Raw genomic sequence first — 10510 nt, 5'->3', positions numbered from 1 at the left:
CATGCTCACCCTGGGAGCCGCTGCACCTCCTTCCCTGCTCAGAGGCGGGGAGGTGTAAGAACCTCTGCTGGATTCGGTTGTGTTATTTCACAAGTCAAAGCTAAGATGTGTAACAGCACTGATGATACCTGCAGTCCCTGGTGCTGGCCCAGCTCTACTCCAAATCCCTTTGAATGACCCAAAAACAAAGTGGGTGGTGCTGCCAGCAGTACTGGGAGCAGACGCCAGAGCTGGTGTTTGGCCAGGAGCATTCGGTTCTGCTTAAACAGCACTGGACCTGGCACTGCTGGCATGGGATGTTGGCCACACCAACCAGCACAACCCTTTTGTGCAGGAAGATACAGAGACTGAGGTGGAGAGTTGGGCATTTCATTGCCAGCAGCTGTACTGGGTAGAACAGCAGGGGGCTTTAGTAGCCCCATTCTTCCCTAGTGCTGCTGTTTTTCCTCCTTGCTTTCTGTGCTTTCACTTCTTCGCCACAACAAGCAGCTCTAAGCCAGCAAGGGGAAGGAAATGCAGCCTGGGCCTCCTGCTGCGGGATGAGGGGCAGCGATGATAAAAATGCCAGGAATGAGCCCTTCAGTCAACAAGGCTCACGTTTTGTTCCTGCAAGCCAGAGCAGCAGGAGTGTGCTACTTCTGCATGCTCCTGTCAGAGCTGTCCCTGACAGCTTTCCTTGCATGCTGTGGGGATCAGAGCCCTCCCTCTGTGCTCTGTGCCCCACACACAGCCCCTGCACTTGGTAGGCAACACGGCCCTGTCTTCTCTTCCCCCTTTATTTCCTAAGCATCCTTCCCAGCCCACTTCCCAAACAGGTGCAGTCTCAAAGCCACTGAGTGCCATCAGCAGCAACTGCAGTGGCACAAGAGGATGTGGTGACACGAGTGTCATTGCTGGCACTGTCAAGACCAATGGTAGAGGGGACAGGTGGGGAGAGAGGAGCTGGGATGCAGTGGGGGGACATGGGAGCCAGAAGAGCAGCCCAAAGGAACATAGAGCCAGAGTACATCTGAGGCAAAGCTTTATTGGGAGGAATGTCACAAGCAGTGTCAGCACTCCAGCTTCGTTGCTGATGTGGGACTCGCGGGGCCATCCTCACTCCTTCACTGTGTGCAGGCGAGTGAAGATGTTGTAGCCAACCCTGTGGGGGAGAGAGGAGCTGTAAGGTGGGAAGTGCATGGCCACTGGGTCATTGCCAGGGACTGTGTGCCTCTGCCCTGGGCTCACCTGGTGGCTTTCCAGTCATCATCAATGTCATCAACACTTGACCGCAGCAGCCACATGGTCTTCAGGACCTCCTTCCCTCTCCTGTCCATGAAGCACTGGCCCGTGAAGACAGTGGTGGACTCTGTGGGAAAGGGGCAGATGAGGGGAGTGGGGTCAAGGGCTCCACGCAGGGCAGGGCAGTGCCAGAGCCGTGGTCCCTCTGCCTTGGAGACAACTCATCTGAGCTCTCCCTGCACTCTGGGGACAGCCCCAGCACCTTCCCTGCACCCGGGGACAGGGAGGGGACAGCAGCCCAGCAGCTCTGAGGGAAGGGATGGGGCTGCTCCGGGGCCACAGGAGGCAGGGAATCACTGGGGGGACAGCAGGGATGGGCTGGAAATCATCAGGGACAGCACAGAGAGGGGGAGGGATCATCAGGGATACCATGGGGAATTGCAGGATAGAACTGAGGTCATCATGGGGAAGGGCAGGAGAACATTGGTGACATTGTGGGGAAGAGCAGGAAAGGAAAGGGGATGTCAAAGGGAAGGGCAGCAGAGGAGCAGGGACATTGCAGGGAGGCTGCAAGAAAAGCACCTGAAAATTTCCAATTGACAGTGAAGCCAAAGGTGGGCTGGGTCCTCTTATTGATTCTGTTTTGTGTCCCATGCAGTGGTGACACTCTGATCTCGTTTGATGTGGCTGTTACAGCTGTCAGGTAGGTGCCACTGAATTCACCGCTGTTGCTCACAGCCCCGATGGTCATGTTGGAGCCCAGGTCGTTGGTCCATTTCCCAGTCAGCAAGCACTGGGGATGAAGCAGAAGGACTCAGAGCCGGGCAGGTGGCAGGGGTGGGCACCGAGGTGCACCCACTCCCAGCCCCATCCCGTTACCTGTTTGGCAGAAAAGCTGGGAGCCAGCAGAGCCAGGCTGAGCAGCAGCAGCAGCGGGGAGGCTGTGTGCACCATCTCTGCAGCAGGTGGACAGCTGGGTGTGCTCCTTGCAGGACTCACTGCTCCTACACGCTCCCCTGCCTTTTTATTGCTCCCAGCACTGACTCTGCCCAGTGTTATGCAATCTGGGTGAGTCCACGTTTGCCGTTCCTGGCTGCAATTGGATTCCCAAAAAAGTGTGCTGAAACTGTCCCTCCTTGCTTAAGGCTCATGTTTGTGCAGGACCCTTCAAGGAAGCTGGCAGCAGGGTGCTCAGCTGGGGAAATCCCCCTTCAGAGGTCACTCTTCTGCTGCCCATTGACCACAGCATGGACATACACATGGTGCCTGACATCATTCATGCCCATCTGAGAATGGCAGCACTCAGGTTCCATCCCATTTCTCCTCACCCAGCTCCTCTGTGCACACCACGCTGGGTCCAGACCGCAGGGCTGCTCAGGCACACAGCATATGTTCCCTACAGCTCAGTCCCATGTGCAGCCAGGCTCAGGGTGCCTGCTGCCAACCCAGTGTCTCACACCTGCCCCAGGACCTCCCAGCCCTGCAGAAGGGAGTTAAAGGCACAAAGCCCAGCCATATCCCACCTGCACCTGGGCTCCTTTAGCTCAGAGGTGGTGTGCAGCCTCACTGTTGTTTTAACAAACTGGCTTTTATTGGAGGAAACAATCCTATTTATGGAAAAACAAACATTCCCTGAATATCTTGGATGTCATATTTTATTGCCAATTAATATCACAATTGTCCTGGGGTTTTATAATCACTCTCCTTGTGTGCTGTCATGCTTCCCCTTCTGTTACATCTGTTGCTGACCAGAGAGGATGATGTGACTTGCTTTGCACTGCATTTTCTCATAAGTTCCTTTGCAACATCCAAGGGGTCTGTTAAAATAAGAGTGTTTTACTTCCGTGTTCATCACACTATGACCTGATGATGACCTGCATGTCAGAAGACACTCCCTATTTCTTGTAAGGAAAGAAGAAAATTGTCTGCCTCACTTTTGAGCTCCAATTACAGAACTGATCCCCACTCATAATGTGAGTGCTGCACTGCACAGCTGCCCCAGTGCCATCTCAGTGCCACCCCCTTATCAGCTTGTTGCCACCACTCTGCAGACCCACCAGCATTGCACTTCCATGAGGGACCACATCCTATGGTTCATTTCCTGATGGATTTCCCAGCCCTTGTGCTCCTGCTGCTCACTCCTCACCCTGTGACAGCAGCTGTGCCTGGCTTGCCCTTCCTGGCTGCTCTTCTGTAGGAAATTCCTGCCCGTGTTTACTTTGCCTTTTTTTTTTCTTTTTTTTTTTTTTTTTCTGGGAATCGGCTGCACATTAAAGTTCCCATTCCTACCAGGCTGCTGAGTTCACTTTGGCTACTCAGGTACAGCTCATGTACACACAGACAGGCTTAATCCATAAGAACAGAACCTACAACGCTGACATTACCATTGACTTTTAGAGTCACAGAACCACAGAACATCCCAAGTTGGAAGAGACCCACAAGCATCACTGAGACCAGTGGTGTACCTTGTAGGTGGATTTGTTGGTGAGTCTCAGATAAGGGTGCCAAGCAAGGCAGGAACCAGGAGGAGCCCTGTGGCTGAGTCAGCCCTGGGAATCATTTCTGCACAAACAGTGGAGAAAATGACTTCTCTTTGGTTACCGAAAGTAACTGAAACCACACAAGCTTACAGACGTGTCCATATGGGCATTTCCAAAGGCTGGCTTTTTAAGATACAATTTTAACTGATGTGCTTGAAAAGTAAGAAGAAAAGAAAACAGTACAAGTGTCCAACGACACAGTAACACTGAATTTCCCAGCCTTTGAATGAAAGTCTGTAGGCAGCTCATTGTATGAGCTTAATGAGCGATGCCAGTAGGTCACAGCAATAAAAGCAGCCTCTAAGAAAGCATGACGGCTTTCACAGCTGTTTTTGTTCTTTGCCTGTTTGGATCAGGATGTGGTTATTGTGGTGATGGCCAGCGAGGGTGAACGGCTCGTTCCTTGGCGAGGAGCAAGCACCCCTGTCCTGGAACCCATTCTCTAGTCCTACAAAGGGGGACAATGGGCACAGGTGGTAGGGATGCAGGCAGCAGTGTGACATGGACACGGTGTCCCCAGGGTGGCCAGCGCTGCGTCACCACACACACAGTCTGGAGCGACAGCTGAAATCGAGCCACGGCACCCACGGATGTGGGTTTGGGACACTGCACTGCACTGTGCTTCCAGTGTGGGTACAGAGCCCTGGGTGGGATGTCCCATTGCAGTGTCCACATAGAAGCAGAAAGGAGTTGACAGGTCAGGGCTGGAGGGCACCTCCCTGAAACCAACTAAATGCAGCCATCATGTGAGCTACGGGCTTAAAGTAACTGCGACAATTAACCAAGGAACCCAGCCCTTACTCCAGGAACTGCTGATTAATCAGCCATATGGCCAGCCCTAGAAACCTCCCAAACAGCCTGGTGTTATTTCATAGTATCATAGTATGGCTTAGGTTGGAGGGGACCTCAAGGCCCACCCAGCCCCAACCCCTGCCCTGGGCTGGATGCCCCCCACCAGCTCAGCAGTCTAGGACCCCATCCAACCTGGTCCTGAGAATCTCCAGGGATGGGGCAACATAGCTGATTTGGAAAGTCTGTGCCATGGCCTCACCACTCTCTTAGTGAACAGTTTTCTCCTGACATCTAACTTAAATCTCTCTCCTTTTAGTTTAAAGCTCTTCCTTCTTGTCCTGTCACTATCAGACTGAGCAAAAAGTCATTTTCCCTTCTGCCTGTAAGTTCCCTTCAGGTACTGGAAGGCTGTAGTGAGGTGTCCTCCAGACTGAACAAGCCCAATTAACTGAGCCTTTCTTTGTGGGAGAGGTGCTTTAGCCCTCTGAGCATCTTTGTGGCCCTCCTCTAGACCAGCCCCAGCAGCTCCTCATCCCCCTGTGCTGGGAGCCCAGACCTTTACATAATACTGCAGGAGAGGCTCAGGAGGGCAGAGTAGAGGCAGACTGGCTCATGTTAAGTCTTCCATGTCAAATCCTTCTCTGCAGGGCTGTTCTCTTCTCCCAGGAGCTCTTCTCCCAGTCTGTGCACACACCTGAGATTGCACTAACCCAAGTGCAACACCTTGCACTTATAGAATCATAGTATCACCAAGGTTAGGAAAGGTCATTCAGTCCAACCATTCACCGATCACCAATAGCTCTCACTAAACCATGCCCCTCAATGCAACATCTAAATGTTCCTTGAACACCCTCAGGGTCAGTGACTCCACCACCTCCCTGGGCAGCCCATTCCAGCCCCTGACCACTCTTTCAGAGAAATAGTATTTCCTAACACCCAGCCTGGATCTTCCCTGGCACAGCTTGAAGCCATTCCCTCTGGTCCTATCACCAGTTACACGAGAGAAGAGGCCAACTCCCAGCTCACTACAACCTCCCTTCAGGTAGTTATAGAGAGCAATAATGTCTCCCCTGACTCTCCTCTTGTCTGGACTGAACAATCCCAGCTCCCTCAGCCGCTCCCCATAAGCCCTGGGCTCCAGACCCCACACAGCTTTGCTGCCCTTCTCTGGACACACTCCAGGGCCTTGATGACTTTCTTGTAGTGAGGGGCCTAAATATGAATAAAGTATTTGGCATTGTTCAACCTCATTTGCTTCACATTAGCCCACTTTTTGTGTGTTGAGGTCCTCTGGATGGCACCCTTTCCTTCTGCCATGACAATTAAACTGCTCAGCTTGGTGTCATCAGGAAACCTGCTGATGGTGAATTCAATCCCAGTGCCTATGTTGTTGATAAAGATGTTAAAGAATAGCAGTCACAAGATGGACCCCTGGGGGCACCTCTTATCACTGGCCTCCACCTGGACATAGAGCCATTGACTACAGCCCTCTGGCTGCCACCATCAGACCAATTCCATATCCATCAAATAATCCATCCTTGAAGTTTATCTCTTTTCAATTTAGAAATAGTGATGTAGTGTGGGAACATGTCAGAAGCTGGGCATGACACAGCAGCCTGCTGAAGAGTCTGTCCCAGTCTCTCTTACAGCCCCTCCTTTAGATCCATACAGGATGCTTTCAGGTCTCCCACGGCCTCCTGCAGAAAAAGGAAGACTGGGAGAATGTGCATCTGCTGTTGAGTGAGGTGTGTGACCTAGTAATGGAGGACCCCAAGAAAGTGCAGTTACTGCACATCTTTACTTCATCCTTTCCTGCTGAGACTTCCCCTTGGGTATCCCAGACCCTGGAGATAAGAGCCTGGGGAAAGGAAGTCTTCCACTTGGTCAAGAGGGATGTGATCAGAGATCATCCAGGCTAATTCAGTGAACATACATCCATGGTTCTGATGTGCCAGGCCACCAAGGGTGCCTTGTTGAGAATACAGTTAACGGTAAGCCATCTAGCTGGCAGTATCACAACAGGGATTTCTTGCTCCACATTCATAAACTGATTCGTCACCTAGAGAGTCAGGGAGTGATAAGAAAAACTCACTCGCCTGTTAATAGTCTTATATGGCCAGCACATAAAGGCAGTGGAGAATGGAGGCTGACTACTGTGGCCTGAATGAGGTCACACTCCCAGTGAGTTCTGATGTTCTGGACACATCAGGAGTCCAGTATGAACTGAAGCCAAAAGCAGACAAACAGTATGGCACCATTGACATTGCTAACGCCTTCTTTACCATTCCTTTGGCCACAAAATGTAGACCGCAGTTTGCTTTCACCTGGAGGGCCATTTTCAAGCACAGGTAAACTAATTACAAGACAGATTAACCACCAAGATTAACCTCCAAAGAGATGATTGCTCCAGTTGCTGTGGGACATGGAAATAGCCATAAGAATGACAGAGGTATCAAATAGAGGGGCCTGCCCCCATCCACAGCGGGGAAAGTGATAACAGAGTGCATTGGACTGTGTGGATTAGGTGGCTTGGCACATCAGAATCGGAAATATAAGGTCCTGGGGACACTGGTGCACAGTGCACCCTAATGCCCTCGAGTCACCACCGGACAGTCGGTTTATATTCATAGGATGGCTGAGGGCTGAAATAAGCCTCATTGGTGAAGACTGGCAAAAGCATCTCATTGTTGACTGGCCCAGGGGATCCATGCATACTTGGTATCCATTACCTCGGAAGGGGGCATTTCAAGGATCCCAAGGGGTACCGATGGGCATTTGGAGAAGCTGCTGTGGACAGAGAACATGTTAAGCATCTGCTTTTAGTAAATCAGTTCCTAACTCCTCAGATCTCAGCCGCTGCTTTTGGTTATTTGGGGACTCCCGTTTCCCTTTCCGGAGGCGTGGATTCGCGAGTCCCTCCGCCCCGCCAGTCACGGAACTGGGCCGAACCAGCCGGTAAAGCGACAGCAGCGCTCTGCAGAGCTGCGGGGCCAAACTCGGGGCCGCCGGAGGTGCCGTCCTGCGGATCCCGGCGAGACCCGGACGGGCGCTGCCGGCGGACGGAAAGCGCTCCGGGTCCGCTCCGTACCCAGCATAGGCAGCTTGACGGAGAGGACAGAGCCCCAGCAGGCGGCAGAAGCGAGCAGTGCTCTGTACGAGGGACAGCCCTGCAGCGGTCTCTTGATGCACGAGCACCGGCTGCTGGAGGCTGGTGGAACGGACCGGCTCGCGGAGCTCCACTGCGATCAGCGCGGAGACGCGGTGGGACAGCCCGCATGTCTGGAATGCTCTCGGGGACGGCTATGTACTTTTTAGGACAGACAGGCCAGCAGTGTGGGGTGGTGGAGTTGCTCTTTATGTGAAGGAACAGCTGGAATGTCCAGAGCTCTGCCAAGGGATGCACGATGAATGAGTGGAAAGTTTATGGGTGAGGACTGAGGGGCAGGCTGTGTTGAGTGACGCCTGATCAGGAGGAGGAAGCTGAAGAGGCCTTCCACAGGCAGCTGCAAGTGGCCTCGTGATTGCAGGCAGTGGTTCTCATCAAGGACTTCAACCACTGTGATACTTGCTCAAAAAGCAGCACTGCCAGGCACACACAGCCCAGAAGTTGTTGCAGTGCGTGGATGATAACTTTCTGGCAAAGATCATGGAGGTGCCAATGAGGAGAGGTGTGCTGCTGGACCTTGCTCGCTGAGACTAAGAAATTGGGCAAAGGTGACACAAGACCTTCAGGGGGAGCAAGAAGCTCATGGAAAGGCACTAATGGAACAACAAAGTGGAAAAGGTCTCTGGCCATTTGTAAAGAAAATAGGAATGTTGTCAGGGCATGCAGGGATGCTATAAGGAAAGCTAAGGCCCACTGGAAATCAAAGCAGGTGACCTCCCAGTTTAGGACAACACGAAGGACTATTTAGTATGTCAGTAGATAAAGGAAGACTGGGAGAACGTGCATCTGCTGCTGATTGAGGTGGATGACCAAGTAATGGAGGACACCAAGAAAGTGCAGTTACTGCACATCTTTACTTCATCCTTCCCTGCTAAGACTGCCCCTTGGGTATCCCAGGCCCTGGGAAAAAGAGCCTGGGGAAAGGAAGTCTTCCATTTGGTCAAGAGTGATTTGATCAGAGGTCATCCAGGCTAATTCAGTGAACACAGATCCATGGGCACCGATGGGATGCACCCATGAGTGCTGAAGGAGCTGGCAGAACTGGCTGCCAAAGTGCTCTCGATCATCTTTCAGAGGTCATGGGGAACAGGACAGGTGCATGAGGACCGTTTCCTCCAGAAGGCCAATGTCACTCCAGCCTTCCTAAAGGGCAGGAAGGCGAGTCTGGGAAACTACAAGCCAGTCAGCCTCAGCTCTGTGCCTGAGAAGGTGCAGAGAACTGATTGGTGCCATCGAGATTGGAGGCTGCTGGGGCTGTCGTGGCCATGCAGTGGTGTTCACACTCCTGAGGGATATCAGGCAGAGAAAGTGCAAAATCCAGAAGCTTAATTCTAGGAAAGGCAAATTCCAGATCTTCAGGGAGTCTGTCAACAGAACCCCTGGGAATCTGTCAACAAGAACTCAGAAATGGAGTGGAGCCGGCAGGTCTTCAAGGAAGCATTCCTTAGGGCATCTCCAGGTGTAGGAATCAGAAAGGAAGGTGGGAGACCAGTGTTGCCAAAAGAGGATCTGCTGGGTCCAACTGTATAGCAGTGGCAGAGGGAGCATGATGAGTTCTGAAGGGTCCCCTCAGTATATATAATAAATATGTATAATATATGTATAATAAACTATTGCAGACAGAAGAAACATGCTGTGTTTCAATGAAGGATCCTTTCAAATTGTGGGAAGGCATTGGAGATGGAAGGCTGCCAAGAACAGCTACAACATATAGATGGGTTTGGGATCAAAGGGTGGATGTAGCCATGGATGCAATTGCTCAGGTTTTCTGTGAATGTGATTTGTGTGCTGCAATTATGAAAGCCATGTGAATAAAGCTTCTTTTGTATGGTGGATGATGGCTGAAATCTACATATGGGGAGGTTGGGTAGTTGTATTTTATCACCTTTCCAGAAACCTGCCATGGCAGGCACCATGTGCTTACAGCAGTGGGAATAACAAATGGATGGTTGGAAACATATCCTGTGCCCCATGTCACCACCCACATCACAATCCTGGGTCTGGAAAATGAAGGTTTTGGGAACATGGCACCCCAAAAGGAATTGGAACAGACAGTGGGACTCATTCCTGAAAATAGGACCTAAACACCTGAGCCAGAAAGCTTGGCATCCACACATCCCATATCGTGGACGGCCTGTGGGAAAATGGAACAATCTAATGGACTGTTAGGGGCTATATGGAGAGCAATGGGTGCTGGGGCACTCAAACATTGGATACACACTTAGCAAAACCCACTTGCTTAGTCAACAGTCGTGGATCCATCTGCCAGCCAAGCTGGGGAACATCCTGTGTGTGCCTCAAGGGGACTTGATATTGGGTGAAAACAGTCAGTACTTGGAACTAATTAGTGATGCTAATTGCTATATGATATTGGCTTGGCATCATTACTAGGGTTGATATTTGCCTTATCAATGGTTTCAGAGCAATTTTAGTCTTCCGGTGCTTCATCCCTGTAAGTGGTTTTTCTCAAATGTGCGGGCAGCCAAAAAGCAAAGGTGTGAATAAGGCCTGACTGTGAACGGAGGGATCTTTCCTTCTGGTAGGAGAGATCTCTTATGAGTCTGGTAAGGAAGCACGCTCATTTTTTTAGTTCAAACCCCTCAGTGCAATACCAAAACTGCTGTGGGCTTCAAAATGCCCCAGTCTCTTCAGTGCTGTCTCTTCCTGCATAGAAACATGGAATCACATAATGGTTTGGGTTGGAAGAGACCCTTGTGATCACAGAATCACAGAATCACAGAATCACAGAATTACCCGGGTTGGAAGGGACCTCAAGGATCATGTAGTTCCA

At 51.3% G+C, this 10510-nt stretch overlaps 1 protein-coding gene across 1 annotated transcript; it reads right to left on the bottom strand.

Annotated features, from left to right (window-relative positions):
* Positions 1-1004: 1004 nt before the first annotated feature.
* LOC107305842 (avidin-like) lies at positions 1005-2259 on the bottom strand. The gene is made up of 4 exons (XM_015848456.1): positions 2101-2259; positions 1804-2014; positions 1228-1348; positions 1005-1141 (listed from the first exon to the last, which is right to left on the bottom strand). Exons 1-4 carry the CDS (start codon positions 2173-2175, stop codon positions 1096-1098), a joined length of 453 nt encoding a protein of 150 aa, XP_015703942.1. The 5' UTR covers positions 2176-2259; the 3' UTR covers positions 1005-1095.
* Positions 2260-10510: the final 8251 nt, after the last annotated feature.

This window comes from Coturnix japonica, chromosome Z (assembly GCF_001577835.2).
Source record: "Coturnix japonica isolate 7356 chromosome Z, Coturnix japonica 2.1, whole genome shotgun sequence".
Classification (NCBI taxonomy): Eukaryota; Metazoa; Chordata; class Aves; order Galliformes; family Phasianidae; genus Coturnix; species Coturnix japonica.
Note: the sequence above shows the minus strand (reverse complement) of the source record. Positions and strands in the feature narration are given on the sequence as shown.